General features: G+C 36.9%; 2 protein-coding genes across 6 annotated transcripts in view; both read right to left on the bottom strand.

Annotated features, from left to right (window-relative positions):
- Positions 1–22,283, bottom strand: part of LOC122299724 (disease resistance protein RPV1-like) — a 92,889-nt gene that overhangs the window by 56,912 nt on the left and 13,694 nt on the right. The window lies entirely within an intron of this gene.
- On the bottom strand, positions 15,239–21,311 carry LOC122299728 (disease resistance protein Roq1-like). Of its 3 annotated transcripts, XR_006239743.1 has the most exons (7): positions 20,721–21,311; positions 19,327–20,431; positions 18,624–18,902; positions 17,636–18,511; positions 16,660–17,527; positions 16,406–16,492; positions 15,239–15,609 (listed from the first exon to the last, which is right to left on the bottom strand). XR_006239743.1 is itself a non-coding variant. In XM_043110157.1 (6 exons), the coding sequence occupies exons 2-5, from the start codon at positions 20,287–20,289 to the stop codon at positions 16,667–16,669; spliced, it is 2,979 nt and encodes a 992-aa protein (XP_042966091.1). In that variant the 5' UTR covers positions 20,290–20,431; positions 20,721–21,311; the 3' UTR covers positions 15,239–16,492; positions 16,660–16,666. The 3 variants fall into 3 exon arrangements, 2 of the variants coding, with proteins under 2 accessions (XP_042966091.1, XP_042966092.1); XM_043110157.1 differs by having other exon boundaries at positions 15,239–16,492; XM_043110158.1 differs by having other exon boundaries at positions 15,239–16,492; positions 18,389–18,511.

Genomic DNA, 22,283 nt, shown 5'->3' with positions numbered 1-22,283 from the left:
CTGTGGAAGTAAGAGAAATTTTGGAAAACCATCAGGGAGTTCTAGAGGTGCCTTCCACTTTGCCACCATCTAGACTATTTGATCACCGGATTGCGCTTGTTGATGAAAAGAAGCCGGTGAATGTTCCACCTTATCGTTATGCCCATTTTCAAAAAGGGGAGATAGAGAGGCAAGTAGATGATATGTTGAAGAATGGCTTGATAAGGCCAAGTACTAGTCCATTTTCCTCTCCCGTGCTACTAGTGAGGAAGAAAGATGGGACATAGAGGTTTTGTACCGATTATAGAGCCTTAAATGAGGCCATGGTGAATGATAGATTCTCTATCCCAACAGTGGATGAGATGCTTGATGAGATTCATGGTGCAAGAATTTTTTCCAAGTTAGACTTGAGGGCGGGCTCCCATCAAATAAGAATGAAGAGTGAAGACATACACAAGACAGCTTTTAGAACACATTCCGGGCACTTTGAGTACCTTGTTATGCCATTTGGATTATGTAATGCTCCATCCACTTTCCAAGCCGCCATGAACACAATTTTCAAGCCATTATTGAGGAAGTTTGTGTTGGTATTTTTTGGTGACATCTTGGTCTACTCCAAGACTATTGAAGAGCACAAGAGTCACTTGAGAATTGTGATGAAGATTTTGGAAGAGCACAACTTCTTCATTAAGGTTTCCAAATGCGCCTTTATGGAGAAGGAACTTGAGTACCTTGGTCACTTCATCTCGGGGGAGGGGGTGAAAGTGATTCAAAGGAAGATTAAGGCCATGGTTGATTGGCCACTACCACATGACATTTCGGCATAGAGGGGTTTCTTGGAATTGACCGGCTATTATAGGCGGTTTGTGAATAACTATGGGCTTATTGCTAAGCCACTTACATCCTTGTTGAAGGACAATTTTGCATGGACCCAAGAGGCAAGGGAGGCCTTTGATGAGTTGAAGAGGGCTATGACGACCACTCCCGTGCTAGCGCTACCTAACTTTAAAAGCCTTTTGAGGTATACACCGATGCTAGTGGTAAAGGGATATGGACTATTTTGGTTCAAGAAAAAAGACCAATAGCCTTTATTTCTAAAGCACTTGGACCTATGAAAAAAGGCTTGGAGTGATTATGCTAGGCAGATGCTAGCAGTTGTGCATGCCGTGAAGGTGTGGAGACCTTATTTGTTGGGAAGAAAGTTTACCATTGTCACGGATCAACAAGCATTGAGGCATTTGCTTAAACAAAAAACAGTGACACCCAAGCAACAAAAGTTCTTGGTGAAGTTGCTTGGATATGAATATGATATCATCTACCAACCGGGCAAGAAGAACAAAGTGGCGGACGCCTTGAGTAGGCACGAGGGGAGTTCGTTATTGGAGGTAGATCATGGAGACGATGAAAGGGTGTCGAGGGTTCCACAGTTGATCCTTGAGGACAAGGATGTGCTTGAAGGGGAGAATGTCACAACCCACAGGAGAATTGCCCGGGACCATACCTCGACATGACTCATGAAGGGTCAAGACAGTCACATGGCTAGCCTACTTGCATGCCTTGGCTTAGATCATGACACACAGTGGGCAACCATGGAGGCTATTGGCCATGCGCAGACCATGTGTGCAGGCTTGCACGTGCCCTTGAGCGTGCATCTGTGCCCATGCATACAGGCCCCAGCACTACTTAGCGAAGCTAGCAACGTGCCCACCATCAGTGGGCCATGCATGCTCATCGCCTAGGCCACTAGCCCGGGCCATGCAAGACCACCACCCAAGCCACTTGACTGGGCACCACAGTAGCAGCACAGCATCACCCTGTGCCCACCATCAGGCCTAAACTTGGCACCATGCCATGCCCACCATCAACAGGCCATGCACAGCGCCATGTCGTGGCCACCACTTGACTAACGCATGGCACCATGCCATGCCATGCAGCGAGCCACAGACAGAACCATGACTAGCCTAGCCGTGAGCCATCCACCACCATAGCCCACCATGGGCCTTGCATGCCACGACCACCATGGCTAATTTATCCATTTTATTATTTTTATTTATCCTATTTAATTATATGTTTAATTATTATTTCATTTTCTTTATTTATTTATTTTAATTTACCTAGGGACCTTTTGGGGGTTTCCACTTTGTAAACTTTATAAATAGGACTCTTAGACATTTCATTAGGATCTTTTATCATTTTAAATATTGAGTGGCCGGTCATAGGCTTGGAAGTTCTTTATTTTCGGTGCTTCTTGAAGTTGGGTTCTTTTCGGGTGCAATTCGTGAATCCTCAAGGAGAGGATCAAACCTTGCAATTCGCGAATAGGTGTGATTTGATTTATCCTTTAATATATTTGAGGTTTCCTTTCAATCCTTTGTGCAATTCATGAATCAAAGATTGTTTGGTTCCTTTGTTCTTTATTTTATCTTTTTGTTGATTGATTTGGAGTGGAGAAGCCGAATCCTTCATTGGCATTTCGGTTTGTGTTGTGGTTTGCAAGATCTCTTGTGTTGATGTGTTTTTCACATGTTCATAAGATTTCCTTGAAGTTTCTTGAAGATTCCCATCTCCCAAACACATATTTCAGCCAGTCTAGTTCTTTTGCCTTACATACCACCTTCAATTGCCCAAAGTCACAAAACCCTAGCCTTACATCAAGCCCTACACGCCACCTCCATATTCCCATAACCAAACAAGCCACAAAACCCTAGATCTCACATACACCATTTGGCCATAGCCTCCTTGGCTTGGCCAAAACCCTAGATCCTATTTTCTCTCATCCTAATTTCCCATAATTTGTGTGATTGGTCAAGAGCCCTTGATTGACTCACTCAAATTCCATTTTCCCACTAAAACACATGAACCTTATCCATCACACTCATTTTCAGCCAGCCCTTGTCAATCTAGATCTCAAGATCTCAATCCCTACTTTTTAGGAATTGCACAATTCCTAACTTGTAGAAGATTTAATTGCCACCTAAGCCCTAGCCACCTTCCATTATTGCCTTGGCCGAAACCTACACTAAACCCTAGCCAAGATTACCCTTCATCCAACCCTAGCACACAAGTGGTGCATAGCATTTCAAGGGTCACTTAGCCGTGCACCATCATCACCCAACCCTTGATCACCTAGCCCAAACACCATCCATACTTCCCACCATTGAATCCTAGCCTCATATCACCCAAGCTTCATTTGGGTCACACGTGATCTACACCAAGCAAATGAGTCCTATTGGTCACTTGAGGAGCAACATGGAGAGGATAAGACCCTTAGTGTTTGGATGCTTGATCAAGCTCCCCAACAGTGGGCCGAAGAGGCACCACGCATAGGTCGAACCGGCCCGTGTGATGACCTACTTGGTGTGCTTCAAAATAATTTCAACAGAAATGTTGAATAGGTGTGGTTCGAACCAGTGACCTCCCTTTAGGGAGAGTGGTGTCCAACCACTTGACCAGGCGTGTTCTTTGGTCTCTAAATGAAATAACATGACCTTTAAACTATAACTACCTATTGAGAAGTCACAAGTTAAGAGTTATAATTTTTCACATGGTGTCACTTCACCCTCTATAAATAGAGGATGAGACCGATGAATTTATTCATTCCATTCTCTCATTTTTTTAGTCTCTTACACAATTTTATAAAGAAACTCTAAAGGAAAGACTTCAGAATTGCTATCTGCAGTTGTTGACTTTGTTGTATCCTGGAGATGAATTGCTTGTAACCCGATAGCAAACTCTTTTGAGTGGGGGCAATTATCACCTTAAAGATAGTGTTCTACAAGCTTCAAAGTCACATTTATTTTTTCAGATTACTGTATCCACACAACTTTCTTCAACATGATTTGCCCTCCATAGAAAGTACTTTGTTTTACCAAACACATTTGCTTTCCAGATTTTCTTCCTTCTCTTTTCTGCTACTTTAATTCTCAAATTCTCCCCCACTAACATTCGTCTTATATTTTGAGCCACATGGTAAGCACTCTTAACTATAATTTACAATCTTTACTGAAATTCCATATTTATTTATCTTCCGTGCCTCTACCACTAATAGCCATCCTACATATCATGTCGGCTTCTTCATTGTTAAAGTTTTCTCTTACCACATCTTCATTTCAAACTTTCAGTTCTTCCAAGATTAACTCACTCACTTTTGCATCTGATCCCAATGAAGAAACCGGGGATTGCACATAGTAAGTTGATGGTCTTGGCAACCATTTATGTCCTCCATATATTAATTTGCTTACCATTCCCTACAATGAAGAAACTGGGGATTGGACACAGTAAGTTGATGGTTTTGGCTACCATCTATGTCCCCATATATTAATATTTTTTAAGCCTATTTGATATAGTCTTTGATATTATCTTATAGAGCATGTTACAAAGACTAATAGGTCTAAAATCCTACACTACCTCATGATTATTTACATTTGGGAATAGAGAAATGTATGTGCAATTCAAAGTTGGTGATATAATCCCATTATTCAAAAAATCAAGAGTTGCAGTGTATTCCTCCTCCTTTCCAATGCTCCAATGTTGATCGTAAAACCCTGCTCCAAAACCATCTAGCCCAGGTGACTTTAGTGGAGACATTTGGCTAAGTGCTTCTTCAAGATCTTCTATTATAAATATCTTTCCTAGTTCATTATTCATCAGTTTTGTTACTCTAACCTTTATAGTTTCCAACAAAGCTGCTATCTCGTCTGTTGAAGGAGAAGTTAAGGAGAAAATTCCTTCAAAGTAATCTTTAAAAGCCTTTCTATTCGCTCCCTCTCTATCTGCAGGTTGTTATTAGTATCTCTTATGTCCTGTATATGGCTCCTCCTTTCAACTGAACAAGCATGAAAGTATTTTGTGTTTTTGTCCCCTATTGATAACTGTGTGTTTTTCCTTGTTGTCTCCATTTTAGATCTTCTTGTTCTAGCATAATACCCAACTCTCTTTATAGATTCTTTGTTTCCTCAATATTCGATGTCCCTTCATTTAGCTGCAACTGTCTTAATAGCTCAGTTTTCTCTTTGATCTCTACCTCCTTCTTCTTAAAAGTAAGTCTACTCCATTTACTAAGTGTAGAACTACAAAATTTGTAATCTTCTTAGTACTCTATTCACTGGAACTGAATTTTGCAACACTTTCTTCCATTAAGCTTCAATGACTTTTCCACAATCTTCCTCGAGTGCCCAACTGTTCTCATATTTAAACTTCCTTCTTTGTTCAAATTTTCTATTTGGCCCCTTACTCGAATGTAATAAAATAGGTTTGTGATCAAAACTACATGCTGCCAAGATATCCATCATAGAATCTCTATAAAATTCAGAACATTTTAAGTTTGCTACGACTCTATTTAGTCTTCCCTTTGTAAATGAAGCATCAATTTGGTTATTACTCCAGGTATATAAACATCCTCTCCACCCCAAATCATACAAGCTACAATTTTCTAATGCCCTTTGAAACATTTCCATCTGACCTTCACTTCTAGGCCTCCCTCGCCTCCCTCCATGTTTCTCCTTTTGTGTTAAAATTTCATTGAAATCCCATATAACACACCAAAGTTGTTGGTCTAGTGTTTTTAAGGGATTCCAATAGATCCCAACTTTCTTTCCCCATACCCACTTCTGGATGTCCATAAAATCCAGTCAATATCCACATGCACTTCTCAATTTCATCCACTACCCAGCCACTAATATGTCTTTGTGAGTAGTTGAGAATCTTGATCCCCAATTCTTTTTTCCACAGCAACATTAGAGCCCCACTTCTACCCATTGAATCCACTACAAAGCATCCCTCATATCCTAATTTATTTTTCAAAAAATCTACTCTCTGTGACTTAAGTTTGGACTCCATGAGAAAAGCCAAATTGGGCTTCTTAACACTTACCATGAAGTAAAGGTCTTGAAAGGTTTAAAGATTCCCAAGCTCTTAGCAGTTCCAGCTTAAGGTTTTCATTGGTATTGGCAGAGTTGCTCAAGCAACCTCCGCCAATTAATCTTTAGTACCATTCACTGGACCAAAATTCCCTCTTTTAATTCTTTTGGATTCAGTCTGTCTAACCTCATTCTCTACCACATCTAATAAATATCTTTTCTTTCCCAAATTCAATAGAGTAATAGAAAACATAACATTTTCTCTCGCCCTTTTTTTCCATCTCTCTGCCCCTGCTCCTTCCCGTTTGCTTTCCCCTATTTGCATATCAGCTCCTCCCTCTTTTACATCCCATACAGATGGTGTTTTGGCTTTGTTAGTGTTGTATTAAACAAAATTTTCCTCCATTAAATCTCCATTATAACTGGACCCTAAATTTAAGCCCACCAGCCCAATTTGATTCTCCCCTTCCTTTCTAGCAATATCTTTTCCACCATGAGTGATGTTACAGGTATCGAAAAAACTCCCGAATTCTCATCGAATGTACCTTTTCTTATTAATTTTTCTTTTCATTCTTTTTTTTATATTCTTAAATATTTTTTTTTAAATTCACACCATCACTTAAAAAGATTTACTTAAAAAAAAATTCACACCGATATTTTCTCCACCAAATACTGACCTACCCCAAGTTTGAATTTCCTTTTTGATTTATTTCCCGCATTAGTTTCTTCCTATCCACTCCTTCCTTCTCAGTCTCCACTACCTTTTGAGTGGTTCCCGATGATCTATCTGTTCTCAAGCTTAACACCTCCGCCTATCACCACTGTTAAAACCTTCTCTTAGATCTGCCATCCATTAATTCTTATAACTTCTCTTCTACCCTCTGCCACTCCAGTATCTTTCTATGAAACTCTGCCATTTGCCCCAAACGATTGAGTTCTGCCTATAGAGTTCTGTTGAAAGGAATCGGAGTTTGATTCCGATCGGAATTTGGAATTTGGAATTCCGCTCAGAATTGAACTCCGATCGATGCCGGAATTCCGACTTCCAACTATAAAATAACCATCTTGTTTTAAATTTATTTTATCCTTGTTTAATAAAAGCTCACTTTATATAGATTTTATTATTGTTTAGTATTTCTCAATTAAACAAATAGGAATTATTTTATTGAATGGAGTTTGAATATGTATTTTCTACTCTATTAATATTTCTCTTTTTTGTTTTTGTATGTGATGCTAGCTTGGTACTTGAAAGTTGAAACTTTAGTTTTTATTAATTTGAGGTATTTTTGTATAGATTTCATTCTTATTTTCAATTTTCTTGAAATATATAAAAGCTTGTTTTGACTAAAAATTATTAAATATATATATATATATTTTGGGGTTGATCATTAAATAAATATATTAACTAAATATATCTAAAGTTGAATGTTGATGGAGCCCTATTTCATGATCAAAGTAGATCTAGTGTGGGAATGATTCTTTGAGATTAGACCGTCAAGGTGCTCTTTACAGCTAATAAACCTGAGCATGAGATCATTGATCCTATGGAAATTGAACTTCTAGCTTTGTTAAGGGGTCAGAAGTTATGTTTTCCATTGGAAATTCATTAGCTTCGAGTGGAAATCGATGCTTTGTTGGTTGTTCAAGAGCTTACAAAAAAAAAAAAGGAGTCGAGGTCTATTTGGGGAAATCTAGTATCTAAGATCAAGAATATGTTAAAAAAATTTCCTAAAATTGTAGTAGAGCATAGAATGCTGCAAGTGATTGTTTGGCAAAGTATTCTTGGCATCGACATGACTTAATGGTTTGGTAAAACTCTTTTCCTGATATTGTTTCACATATCATTGAGCATGATGCCCTCCTGTAATTATTTTCTGATGAATGAAGTTGTATGCTTTGTTATATATATATATATATATATAAAAAACTAAATATATTATTTGTTATCTATATAGGATCAAGATTTTTAATTTCTTTAGAGAAACTAACTGACATATTTATACTCGAACAGAAACATTATTTAGAATTGAAAAACAATATACATTATTCGTCGTGATCTTATCATATTTAGTCACACTTTAAAATGAAAAGAAGAAGAAGAAGAAGAAGAAGAAGAAGAAGAAGATAACTTAAAGACTAACATTAGTATATATTCAAAATCTATATGAATTTTGGAAGAGAGATTATTTAAACTATTTAAAGTTGTAGTTGTACAGATAAATGGTGTAAAGAAGCACCTATAATGGAAGATCAATCAAGTGGATTTAATTAAATAAGCCATGTTTTCATGACCAATACAAGTACACTGCAAATTCATGAGATCCACTGCATTCCATCAATGCCAGCTTACACATGCATCCACAAACCTTTTTTTCTTTGTGACATTTCCACAAATAGGTAGCCTTCAAAGTCCAAAATCACAAACAAAAAAGGGGTTCAAAATCACAAACGGTTCCTCAATACATTCACGGCCAACTTCGTTCACAGAATAATAAAAAATGACTAATAATAGACAATCCAATTTCCAATTATCAAATAAATAATATAAAAAATTCGGAGTAAATTTGCAATCCTAAAATTTAAATTTACCGATTGGGAAAAACTGGGAGGATTTGGGCACTGCGGCGACGGCTACCTCTGGCAATGTACGACAGACTATGGTCGGTGGGGGGTTGTGGCGTCGTGTGGCGTGAGAGGTCTCATAATGAGTCTAAGCTGCTGAGTGCTGAGGACAGTGAGGAGAGAGAGATGATCAAGTGAGCCGTGAGGAAGAAAGGCCATTCGGAGGGCATTTAGCCTTGATTCAAAATGGCGTCGTTCCCATTTAAATGGAATGACGCCGTTCCAGTCAATAGGTTGACAAAATCCAGATGCAAAATGGCGTCGTTTTGCATCTGAATTTTGTTTTTAAAAAAAGTCAGAAGTCGGAGTCGGAATTCAGAACCAGTGGGTTACCGATTCCAACTTCGACTTCCATTACGGAGTCGGAATTACTCCAATTCTGACTCTGATTTCCGAACCCTCCGATTCCGTCGGAGTCGAAATCAGACAGAAATCAGCCAGAATCGAAGGGTTCAGAATTTTGCAAACCCCTAATTCTTTCTATTGTTTACACAACCAAGCATCATTAATTATCCATCCACACGTGAAGCATAGCCGTGGTAATTTTTCATACTTCAGAGGGATCCACACCTTGGAACCATTCACATTAATTGTTCTGCCTCTAGCAAGTGCCTTTGTAAGATCGATTTCCACTTTTTACTCGAAGACATTTCCCCCATCCGATCCCGTCTTCCTCCACATCTACCTCCTCCACTTTTGCAATCGAATTACCGATCCCCTCCCCAGTATCTTTATTCATGTTCGCTAGAGGTAGGTTGTATAATTGCACCCACAAGGACTTGTGATCGAAGTTTATTTTCCAAACCTGTGATACTCCGTCGAATCTTCGTATAATGAATAGGAATCTTCGTCCCCACTTCCTGAAAAATGGCTAGTTTACTTCCAGCTCTTAGCCATAGTAGAAGATATAATTGACTTGCTTATTGTATGATTGAGGCATACTTTCCCGATCAAACATTTTTCACCTTTCTTTTGTACCGCCTCTGTTTCATCTTTGTTCAAATCAATAGTCGCCATTTCTTGATCTATTAGATTCATTTGTTCACATAATTCTTCTAGCCCTTCCATCTCCCACCCTTCACTTCTTACATTGCGTGATGGGCACATTATTTTATCCAAAATTTGGATTTGGATTTGTAACAAAGCCTTATAAGCTTTCAAGAGTTTTTAAGTTCTTAGATTTGAAATCATGGTTGATTTGAAATCCAATTCCAAATTCAAATCTAGATCCAAATTCTTCTATCCAAATGCAACTCGTAGGAATTTGAATAACCAATGGCACATTTGAAAAAAAAAGTTACACATACAGAAGGGGAAAACAAATAAATAAATAAAACAAGATGATTTGAAATTAAGCTCATATTAATTTAATTTAATACAAAATAGGTCAAGAAGAATGGATAGTAACCGGCCAGTGGAACATGAAGCAATAGATGCAACTCATATTGTACATCATCTATAAGTATTTACTATTCTTCTAATCCTGGATTAATTAAAGATGAAGATCACTTGAAATTTCTGTGGAAATCTGAAAACTACAGTACACATCTGAAAAATAAACACAATGTGTCCTTTTTCTCCTTTTAAATTTTAGAATTTGGTTTTAAATATAAAAATAATATCTGATTAAACAGGTGTGGAGCCATGTTGATGGGTTGGCTTATAATCAAGGATGCATATGGAAGTGCCTCCTTTCATGATATTTGCATCATTCCCTGAGTCTTTTAAGGCTAAAGAACCTCTCTTTTATATCACACTCACAAAACTTTTTGGTGACATGGACGTTGATATATTTTCACACTGCCCTGATATTTGTCCAAACTTGCTCAACCTTGGACTTACTTTCTCAATGCTGTGTCTGGTACTCAAGAGTAGGGTTGTGCATAAATGGCCTTGGGCCAATCCGTCCGCAAGACTCGAAAGTGGCCCACTTGACAAAAGTCGATTTCATCAGATCAAGTTGTAATAACGGGTTGGCTTCACCTAATATCGGTCGAAATTGATCAACCGAATAACATTTTGAATCAAGTTCTCCAGGCAGAACTGCTACATACCCCCGGGGAATAACCCCGCCGCGGCCCTGGGACTGACGTGGCAATTAAAATAATAATAATAAAATAATAAGCTTAAAACAGAAACAAGCTGCGGGAGGAAGGAAATTATTTTGATGAAACATTGCAGAGAAATCATGAAAAGCAGAGACATCGAACGCCGTCGCTAACGTGCCGTCTTCTGTCTCTTAAACCATCCGATTGTTGAGGTCGCCGTCATCACGTACCCATTGCTCTAAGTCGCAACAGGGTGGGTGAGAGATTTAGTCGGCATTTCTTCTGGGTATTTTTTGGGTCTTTATCAGCATTACTGGGTCTTCATCGGCATTTCTCTGGGCATTTTTCCTGGGTACATATACGATCATTTTTTTGTTTGTGGGTCTTCTTTGATGGATTTCACAGTAGCTAGTCTTTTGTTCTTCTTTAATGGATTTCTTGTTTCTGGGCACACTTCAATGAGAAGTATTAAGTCTTTTTATGTTTAGTTTAAGTATCTTTATTTTTATTACAAAAATGTATGTTTTTAGTTCTTGGGATATTGATTGATAGAGATTTTTTTAATAAATAAATTAATCTTCTATCCATTCGATGGTTTTGGAAATCTGCTGCATAAAGCGAGCACAAACTAAGCAGTGAGTTCCTATGAGAAAGATGAACTCATGGGCTTCACAGTTCACATTACAGTAGAAGCCTACGTATCTAGAACCTTGAACTAAAAGCTCCTGAAATACTCTCAAGATTGAAAACGCTACTGAAGTCACTCAATAAACCGTATCAAGATTCAATAAAAACACACCGAAGAAACGGGACCTTCCAACTCCAAGGCCTAGACCAACTTGTTGACCTCCACAAGAAGCTTCTCAGATATTGTCCTCATCCTTAGAAAAATCCCTTCAAGAAAAATCCATAATTTTTTTTTTTTTTGCATTCTTTTTCGACAAATTGATGAATCCCATTTCAGAATTTCCTTCACTGAGACGTTAATTCTATCGTCTTCAATCTCACGATTTCGGCCCCAATGGGTTAGTCTCTTTACCATTGACCCAGATAAAACAAATCCATGGTTTTTTACTCCACTGGGTTTTGGGTTTTGGATTTTCTTGGTTAATACACAAGAAAATATTGTTCTTTACTCCACTGGCCATATCCTGCAGCTGGGCGACGGTGAACATACGGCAAGAGGAGGATGGGCAGCTTGCCGAGAAGTTGCTTAATGTAAAAGCTGCTCTGCTTTTTACCAGTAAAAACAAAGTTAATTGGTCATGTTCTGTCTTACCGTGGAGGAGCAGTTGGCATGAAGATCAACGGTAGATGGTTGATTCCAGACGGTGGTCCATGGCGTTAGCTTCCATGTGTGATGGTGGCATTGGCTTCGCCTGCAGCTGAGGAAGGAAAACGTGGAGGCTACTGGAAAGTTGGCAAGCTCTCGGTGGTTGACATGAGGCTAGGCAGCGAGGTTGCTGTGATGCAACGAAACAACAAGCAAAAAATTGAAGGAGAAGGATGAGAGAATAGGGAGGGATTTTGTACGAAAGAATGCATCGTTTTCTTTATGCCACGTAGACGCGAGGCCGCAAAGGGGATATCTTGCGGTTACATATAGACTTTTCCTTCTCCAGGTCTCCTCCCCAAACCCTAGCCACCTCTCCGTTCGTCATCTTCGTTCTTCGTCACAGTTTGTGGTCGCCGTGGGTCGTCACAGCTCGTAGTCGCAGTTCATCCCCTTTGTTGCTTCTCCACGAGGTCCAGATCTACCCCACTCTCTCATACTTTGATCCATCACAGGTTACTCTCTCTCTCTCTCTCTCTTAATTTCTATCTCTACCCAATTTCGATCTCTAGTGGATCTCTTATGCCCTCTGTTGCAGTCTCTTAAATTCAAACTGACCACGATTTGTGTGAGACTTTTGTATTGCATGCCATCTTAACTCTTTGGAAAGATATTCGAAGCTTCCTGTGAGATGTACAACATTGATTTGTGGCATTGATTTGTTGAATCGTTAGACCAAGGACCAAACGGTCGAGACCGGAGCGTCGATGGTCTGGACCATGGCGGAGTAGAACTGGTTGGACTCGAGGGTATGGGTGTGGTTGAGACTCGTTCTGCACAAGGACCTGAGGGTGTGGGTCGAGACTCGGTTGATTTGGGAGTGGGTTGACTCAGAGGAGCATTGGTTGGACCCGATGAAGAAGAAAGAGTTCAGCATTTCGCCCCCCCCCCCGACCCCAAGCACCTTTTTTTTTTTTAAAGGCTAGTGGGTCATACGGGTTCGACCTGATTTTGTTCTAACGGTCGGTTTGGATTGAGTTGTTAACTTGTTATGAAGGTGTCGGGTCGGGTATAAACCAGAGTTGTTGTCTTCTATTTTTTATTTTTTTGTTCTTTTTCAAGTCCGGCTTGCTGCGGCTACGCCCATGTATGTCTATAATTCTGGACGCCCTTCTTAGGTTTTATATGCTTTTTAGATTCAACTTCTGGGTACGTTGCTATGTTTGTAGGTATCCAGTGCCTCAGCGTGCTGAGACTCAAGGTAGGAGTGAAGAATACCTGGGCCGTCGGGTCATTGAGAAGGTAAAGAGGGTTTTCCACTCCACTATCCCATTTCCAAGATGTTGTGCTTCCTTTCCTAAGATAATATATTAAGAATTTGTAGGGTTAATAAAAATATATATATATATATATCGTAGGTAGTTTTGCTTCAGATTATATAAAGATTTTGTTGGAAAGCTTTTGCAATTATCTAAGGTTAGCTTGCCTAGTATAACAGAGTTGAGAAATCAGAATGAAGAAGTCTAAGACGGATAATCTCTTGTTCAATATACAATTAATCTTTTTACATTTATCTATATGTATTAACATAGCTTATTATCTTTGTTGCAAAGCCATGGAGAAAAGCCTCAAGTATTTATTGAATTTTCCATCATCGGATTTTGCTGGACATATTATCTACTGGGCTTTACTATGAAAACCCCTATTAATTTGTTAATGAAGCCATTACAAATTTACAAGGTTATGGAAAAGGTCAAATTGACTGTGGGTTAAAGGGCATGAAGGCATATGCTCTGATAGAAGTACCAACTTGTATAGAGAAGTGACATCAGATGCTTTTATAGCCGACTCCAAATACTTTTTTTGATAAGGTAAACTTTACTCAAAGTGCAAAGGGGCACAACCCAAATACACCAGAAATATATGATAGCGAACACCTAACTGCATGAATGCTGAACTAGAAACTTGCAGATTTTTTTTGAGTGAACTTGCAGATTTTTTTTTTGAGTTAATGCAGCAGATTTTCAAGTGAATGCAGATGATTTTTTTTTTTTTTTTTTTGAGTGAATGCAGCAGATTTTTTATTGAGTGAATGCAGAATATTTTGAATGCAGGATATTTTTGAGTGAATGCAGCAGATTTTTTTTTTTTTTTTTTTTTTTTGAGTTAATGCAGCAGGTTTTGAATGCTGCAGATTTTTTATTTTTTATTTTTTGAGTTAATGCAGCGAATTTTTTGACTGAATGCAGGCTGCAGCAAATTTTTAGCAACATATTTTTATATTATAAAAATGCAGCATATTTTTAGCATATTTCTAGCAGCAGATTTTGCAGCACATATGTTGATGAATATGCAGCTGCCATATCACCTTCAAAACCCTGTTAATAATGTCTGTCTATAGAGCAGATTTTTTTGCTAAAAACTGCTGCCCCAGTTTTTCTTTTTTTGCCATTAGCCTGATAAACTCATCCTATCTCAAAACTGTCAGACAATGAATTTTCATTCCAGATTGATGAATTTTCTTATATGGAAGTTGTGCCATGGTAACTTGGGATGTTGTGTGTTGGTGGCATGGGATAGTATATTTAATTTGTGTGTTGGTTTGAGAAGATGTGTGTTGGTATTTATGTTGGTATATATGGTATCTGCTTACTTTAGGAAGTGGGATTACTTGCTGGTCCCATGTTGGATTTTGACATATTGAGTATTTGAAACTACTTTGATTGTATTGCAAACTTTTATGCAAACTGTTAATTAATTGAGTTTGATTGTATCAGGTAAAGCAAAAAAGAATGCTAGCTGAGATGGTGCAACAACAACGTAAAGTAGAGTTGAGAATCTAAATACGATGTTCTGTTAGGGTGTTTTTGTATAAGCTGAAATGCATTTCTTTATGTATTTGGGAGTGATTGTAGGAAGCTGAAGTTGCATTTCTTTTATGTATTTGGGAATGATTGTAGGAAGCTGAAGATGAGTTTCTTTATGTATTTGGGAATGATTGTAGGAAGGGAAAGATGAATTGAGTTATGAATTTGGCTAATGTTGTAGGAATCTGAAGATGCAAACTCTGTGGTTGGGTTGACTAAAGAAACTTGTTGAACTCATGAACTCTGTCACTCTTTTTCGGAAAATATCTTTATATATTTTATAAAAAAACATCTGCATAATGGCTAGTGTTGTGGTGTGCTATTACTATATGTATTATATATACATTCAAAAATAGAGAAAGCACATCTGTTGGAATATAGACAAGCGGGGTCATTTTAATGCTTTTTATCTTCATACCAGCTCCATACTTTGTTTCCACAGAGAATAATTGATGGGGATAAGGATCAAATGCATGAATATTGCAGATATTTTTTGAACGGGACAGCACCACCATATTCATTATAATAAGCGGATTGAGATATGTATTTGACTAATTGTTGGGTTGACTGCAGAAAATTACTTGGACATGATTTTGGTGGAAACGAATCCAATTTAATTAACATAGTTTTTTAAAGTCACTAAAGTACTACATTCGACGATTTCTTTCAACAACAATATAAAGTCACTAACAACAGATTTTTCAATAATTTGTCTATGTTACAAACACTAAGTATCTAATAACAAAATCATCAACTGGTTGGTCGATGTATCCCAATTAGTTGGGGCTTCGCTTTGATATCAATACACACGAAACGCCACATGTCTGCTTCTTCCTTTGAAGCTCCACTTGATTGTTGTGGAGTCCCAACTCCTTCCAAATCTATCTCTCTCTTTTAAAGCTCTTCCTCATTCCTTAATAATTCAGCTTCTCTCTTTACAAGTACTCTCTCTTTATCTGCAACTGCTCAACTGATCAAAATTATTAAGTGGAGTGATGACATGTGGTCCAAGCTAAACTCATGTCCAGACAAAAAACAAAGAGATTCTCACTTCTCATGGATTTTCTCTCTGATAAAAAATCACCTCAATTATTTACTTATCAAAAAATAATCTCAATCAAAATTCAACCATTTCCAAAAGAAACCTAGTCATGAATAAATTTGATTGGACTAATTTCATGTATTTATCTTACCACGCTGATGAACCTCACTTATTCACTCATACTGGATTGAATCCATGACCTCACTCAGCACCCCTTGTTTCTATTTTATACTGGCCAAATGAACTACCTAGGCTTTTAGACTTTTTCTTAAATTTTATAATTAATTTTTTCATTTTTGGATCCAAGAAACACCTTCACTCACTAATCAAGCCAAATGCAAGCTCATAATACTTAATAAATCAATTTATGATCTTTACCCATTTCTATCAGCAAACTACCCAAAAATATATGCATATTAACCGATATCCTCCTAAAAAACTTAATTAAAAGAGAGATCTAAGAGGCCAATCAAATCCCTTGATTGATTTTACACTAACTGTACATCACTCGAATCAATTGTCACTAAATATTGTTAAGAAATGTGATAATCTAAATTATTATTGATGAAACAAAAAAATAAAAATAATATGTATTATTACATTACACAACATTTTTCAAAAGCATAAATCAAGTGAAAATCTAAATAAAAATAAAAAAATAAAAACAAAAGAGGCACAAAAATCCAAATAACTCCATCCAAAAGGTGGCACAAAACCTGAATTATAAGGAGAGATGACAAATTCCAAAGAATAATCAAGTTGTAGCTTCTTCAGGGAGTGCATGAGCTTGAAGGAAAGGGAGGCTACACAATATATATAAGAAAGGTTAGGAAATTTTTTAAGAATAATAGAGACGAAACCAAAGTTTTTCTTAGATTTTTATATAAAATTTCTTATTTAAATTATTTTTAAACTATCTAATTTTTTATTAAAATAAAAATATTTTAATAAACAAAATTGAAGATTGCACCTTTTAATTACAACCCAACTTTAAGCTCTAAATCCACATCTTCCTTTGGATTCTCATCGTCATTCTCTAATTCTGTTATTCTAATGCCCATAGTTGAGGAATGCTGCCTCTTTTGTTGAGGGTGCCAATTGAATTCTAGGTTGCAATCATCTTCATTATGACGCCTCTTACCATCCATTAAATAATCTACCCAACCTTCAATTACTTCACTGGATGCATCAAAATGGGCATCAACATCTTCATGGAGCACATCGGTATCATGATCTCTTGCCTTCTCTTCATCCTTCTCTACCAAATGGACCCCAAGTTCCAAATCTTCATTTGGATTCTCATCTTCGCTTTCATTCTCTAAACCAGAAATTATTAATTTTGAAGAAGGCTGGACGTTAACACAAGGACTCCAACGTGCAACGTCTTGTAATGTATTGATCTCCTTCTGCTTGCATACCACACGGATTCCAAAACTTCTAATTGGGATTCTACCTTGGTCCCCATCAAACTTAAGTTGCAGAATTCCCTCCACTGATTTGAAATGCTCTCCTTTTAGTTCGTGGTAATACAACCACACATTATCTGAGCTACTTGGATTAATATATCTTATATGCGTACTGGTATATTGATAAACACCATTATAGTAGATATCGATATGCATATTACTGAGGAAAGAGTACATTTGGGAGGGATCGGATAGAACAACAACACATGCAATGAATCCTTTTATCTCATCCGAATACACCAAATCAACATTTATCCCATCACATAAATAACTATTTCGAGTCTTCTTCAGCTTGCAATGGTAGTCCAAATCTGGAATCTTATTTCCCGCAAATATTAGTTCACAATCTTCATCCAGGTCCTCTACATATTCCTGTTCAACAAGCTAGCTAGCATTATAATTTTTAGTAGACAAAGGTAGTACACAGTATGTGAGAGTGAGAGAGAGAGAGAGAGAGAGAGAGAGAGAGAGAGAGCATACCTCAAACCGTAGAGGATTTACAAGCATTTTTTGGCATCCACTCAAGTTAATCGAACATATTTTATGACTGCTTGTATTGAATTCAAACATATTTGATACTTCAGGAAAACTCTCCAATGAAATGCATCCCCTAGCATTTACCATAGATATATTTGCAGGAAGTTCTAAGATTTCTTTAAGTTGCTCGCAATGACACAATTGAAGTAACCGTAATAGAATAAATCCTCTGATCCACTCAGGAAGGATAACAACAATATTGCTTCCCGATAAATCTAAAACTTCCAAGGTGGAATAGAAGGTAGCTCTCGATAAATCTAGTTTCGGAAACACTATTGAATTCATTGGAGGAGTATATGACGGGAACAATTCTGCAGTGGAGGAGGGTAAGTGATATTGGCTTTGATCATCTAACCAACCCTCAAGAATGAGACAACGGAGATGCTTCAACTGACGAATGTTGTTAGGGATATACCTTAATTTGTAGCAATCGCTTATTTGTAAATCCAGAAGGCTAGTAAGATTCCCAATAGATGAAGGCAATTCTTTTATAGCAGTCATGTGTTCTAGTTTAACATATGTTAAACATTTCATTTCACTCTCAATTTCAGGAAACTTCTGCAACCTTTCACAATAAGAAAGAATAAGCATTTCTAGAGATCTCAACTTGAGGGAGCTTGGAAAACTAGTAAGGCTCTGGCAATATACAATTTTCAATTCGACGAGTTTATCAAGGAAGCCAATAGATTGATTTACCTCAACTAAGTTATTGCAATACTCAATGTCCAATCTATTTAAACTTTGGAGCCCTGACACATCAGGAATCTTTGTTAGGAATTTACATTTAGAGAATTTTATAGTAGTCAACTTCTGGAAATTCTGTAAAAAACAAAACAAAACAAGGAAAAATGTGTTAGCTTGTAGAAAATTTACAGTATATATATACACACACACACATATATATATAGTTTAAAGAAAGAAATAACAGTACCTTCAATCCTTCTCCCAATTCTTTGATGAAGCAATCATCCATTTTTAAAACGACGAGTTTCTTTCCATGAAAGTTTTGCGGAAAAGAATGACTAGGATAGCTGTGCCAATTATCAAGTACTCTTAACTCATTTGAGAGATAATTAGGCCCTTTTGAAAAGCGTGCATTACGATTTATGAATATCCTGAGCCTTCTCATCGCCGAGAAAGTCTCAGGCTTCAAATCTATCAACTCTTGTTTTGGAAACTCTATCAATATGCCTTGAATCTTGTTTGTTCCCTAGTAAGACAATGCAAACAAAATTAGAGCAGAAAATTCTACATATTTTACCACCTTGCTAGAATCATAATTTTGTTTTTATATATTGTTTATGTACTTTCTTTTTCTTTTTCTTTTGTAAACTTAATGTTTGATTTTTATTTTTAGAATGTCCCAAGCTAAGTGATCAAACACAAAATGTCCATGTTTTCTTTCACATTTACCTTTAATTTTATTTTTCAATACAAGAAAAAAGAAGGATACTAAAAAGGAAATTTTCTTTTTTTCCTCCTCATGTAAGGCACTCTACTCATAAACAAAATACCTATTATGAGATGAATACATGGTAGATGTACTCATACAGATAAATGGGTGTCCGTATATGTAATATCAATCCAATTTTATAATCAAAAGATAAAAGGTGTTTTTTTTATGCAACTCTTACCTTAGTTTCTTCAAATACATGACGAACATCTTCATGAAACCACAACCTACTACGTTTCTCGGGTTCTTCGAGTGATTCTTGACGAACAATTTCTCTACCCATATCTTTGAGTAAGTCATGCATGATTAATTTGCCCCACTCATCAATGGTAATGAGAGACTTATCCACTAGTACTTCGATGCCACAGGTAGCAAAGAAATCACAACCATCAAGTATTTTAGTAACATATTCCTTTTGCTCTTTTGTAAAGAAACATGCAATATCCAAGAAAATGTTCTTCTCGAATTCATCCAAGCCATCATAACTTATTCTAAGTTTTTGATGAATATCGTTGTGAGGAATTGTTTTGTACTTTTGTAAAGCACTTTTCCAATAATGAATATCTCTACCATATAGACTCGAGCCTACCACCATTAAAGCCAACGGAAGGCCCCCAGCATAACGCAGTATATCTTCTGTGAGTTCTACAAAATCATGGTTAGGATTTTTGTTTTGGAAGGCATTCCAACAAAACAGTTGAAGAGCTTCATCGTGATCCAATTCCTTCACCTTATATCGTAAATGAACATTATTACTAGTTAATAAATGTTCATCTCTAGTTGTTATAATGACTATACTTCCTAAACCAAACCAATCACATCCTCCAAGTAAGGTTTTCACTTTGACCGACTGATCCAAATCATCAAGAACTAAAAGAACCTTTTTACTCCAAAGCATCTCTTTTATGAGACCAATTCCTTCATCAACATTTCGAACCTTCAAACTTGAGTCTCCAAGGATCTCGCAAAGAAGTTTCTCTTGCAATTGAATTAAACCATACTCACGCTTTGAAGTTTCTCTCACGTTTGCAAGAAAGCAACAATTTTCAAACTGGTCGATAAATGTGTTGTAGATTTCTTTAGCTAGATTTGTCTTACCAATTCCTCCACATCCATAGATCCCTAGTATGCGTGTATCATTCATTCCCACACTTTGAAGCTTATTATGGACGTCCTACACTCTAGACTCCATTCCAACTGGATGCTTGGCAACATCATTTAAATATTTATGATTTACTAATCTTGAAACCTCTCGAACAATTTCTTGAATAAATTCTGGTTCGGTCCTAACAATGAAAAAAAAAATCAAAAGAATAATAAGGTAGAATTTTCACAATAAAGAAACAAAAGAAAATGAACTAGTACGAAGCAAATGGAAATGATCTATTTTAATGAACTTTTTTTGCTTCCATTCTCAAATTCGATTAGGCTCATTAAGAAGCAGGAGGCTTTTGATTTAATGATGAGTTCCTAAATTTTGATATACACACATACATAGACTTGTATTATAAAGATATATTATGATCATATTTTTGTTTTTAAATGAAGGCATACTAGTGAGTAGAAGTAATATACCTATCTCCTAAAGTGAATCCAGACAAACCGGCCACTTCTGTTAGGGTTGCTTTCCATCTCTCCACCTTTGACTCATCCTTGAACCTTTCTTTAAGTTTAGCCAATGCTTTTCCGAACCCCTCTCTCTGATGTCGTACTTCTGTTGGATTTACATCGTAAAATACTGGTAGAACCTTTTGTTGCTTTATTTTTTTACACTCTAGGATTTTCATCAACTCATCCAAACACCACGTGGATGACGCATAGTTTTTTGAGAGGACGACAATTGAGATCCTTGAGCTTTCAATGGCTTTGAGAAGTTCTTCTGAGATTTCTTCACCTCTTGGGAGCTTGTAATCTATGTATGTGTTTATTTTCTTTCGATCCAAAGCTTGATGGAGATGGGCTGTGAAATTTTGACAAGTATCTTCGCCCCTGAAACTCAAGAATACATCATAAATCCACCAACGAGTAAAGGAAGAAAGGGAAGAGGAAGATGCAGCTTGAACAGCCATCAGAGAAGTCACTATTTATCTATGACTGATTTCTAAACCTACAAAACAACTATGCTTAAGTTGAGTTAGAAGCCGTGTTGCATCATTTAATATATATATATATATATATATAGTAAAAGTTAAATATTGCACTTCCATTTGCGTTGGGAAAAAGGATACGCATTTGTTATAAGCATAAAAGTAAATAACACATTAAAGGTTTGTTGGCATCTTCTTTTGAGGTAACTTTATTTTATTTGCTTCAGGAAAAGCATGCATACGCGTTTTTTAAAGAATGATTACTTTCTTGGCAATTTCTTTCGGTTCTTTTTATTGATTGAGTACTTGACTTCTTTTTTCACAAGAAGAAATTCAGTTCAACACGTTTAATGATTGTCTTGTGGAAAATAAGTTGTAGCTTGTGGAAAATAAGCTCTAGGACTACTGATTGTCTTGTGGAAAATAAGCTCTAGGACTACTCTTGTGGAAAAATATGCCCTCCACTCTGTGTGTATCCTTTGAGTAGGAATTGGTCTAGCGATAGCCGATTGAGTGTTTCTCTCCAATGAGATTGTGAAGTTTGCATGTATTATGGTTTTTGAATTTGAAAAATTTATTATTATTTTCTAGTACTCCATCTTTTCATTAGTGAAATTATTTAAAATTACGTCTGTCAGTGAATGAAAAGAAGCTTTGTTGAAGCCGAGCCAATTTTTATTTTTTTATATTTTATACATTGGGGAGGGGTCGAACCCAAGACCTATATTTTGGAAACTTGAATGTTATGCCTCTGGCGAAGCTGAACCATTTAAATCTTAGTATGTTGTGTGATTGCTAGAATTTATTTGATCATTTTCTTCTCTTGGGAGTTGCTTTCATCATTGTCATCATTATAATATTGCTTGCCCATGCCAGTTGCATTAGGATACGGAGGATACGTATACGTGTCTGTTGAAGAAAGATCATCATGAGGAGTTGAATTAGTTTCTTGGCGACTTCCTTAATTCATGTGTTAGTTACACGCACTAATGAAGGGTGGGCTCAAATCGCATGACTACCCTTAAATCAAGAATATATACTTAATCTGTTC

The sequence above is a fragment of the Carya illinoinensis genome, chromosome 16 (genome assembly GCF_018687715.1).
Source record: "Carya illinoinensis cultivar Pawnee chromosome 16, C.illinoinensisPawnee_v1, whole genome shotgun sequence".
NCBI classification, from domain to species: Eukaryota; Viridiplantae; Streptophyta; class Magnoliopsida; order Fagales; family Juglandaceae; genus Carya; species Carya illinoinensis.
The sequence above is the reverse complement of the archived record's forward strand: the minus strand, read 5'-3'. Positions and strand labels throughout refer to the sequence as shown.

Excerpts from the sequence above, each read along its gene's own strand:
- LOC122299728 (XM_043110157.1), bottom strand. The coding sequence starts at position 20,289 with ATGAATGATACACGCATACTAGGGATCTATGGATGTGGAGGAATTGGT. Across the intron at positions 18,903-19,326 it reads ATGTATTTGAAGAAACTAAG|GGAACAAACAAGATTCAAGG; the intron begins GTAAGAGTTGCA and ends TTGTCTTACTAG. Across the intron at positions 17,528-17,635 it reads TAAATCCTCTACGGTTTGAG|GAATATGTAGAGGACCTGGA; the intron begins GTATGCTCTCTC and ends CTTGTTGAACAG.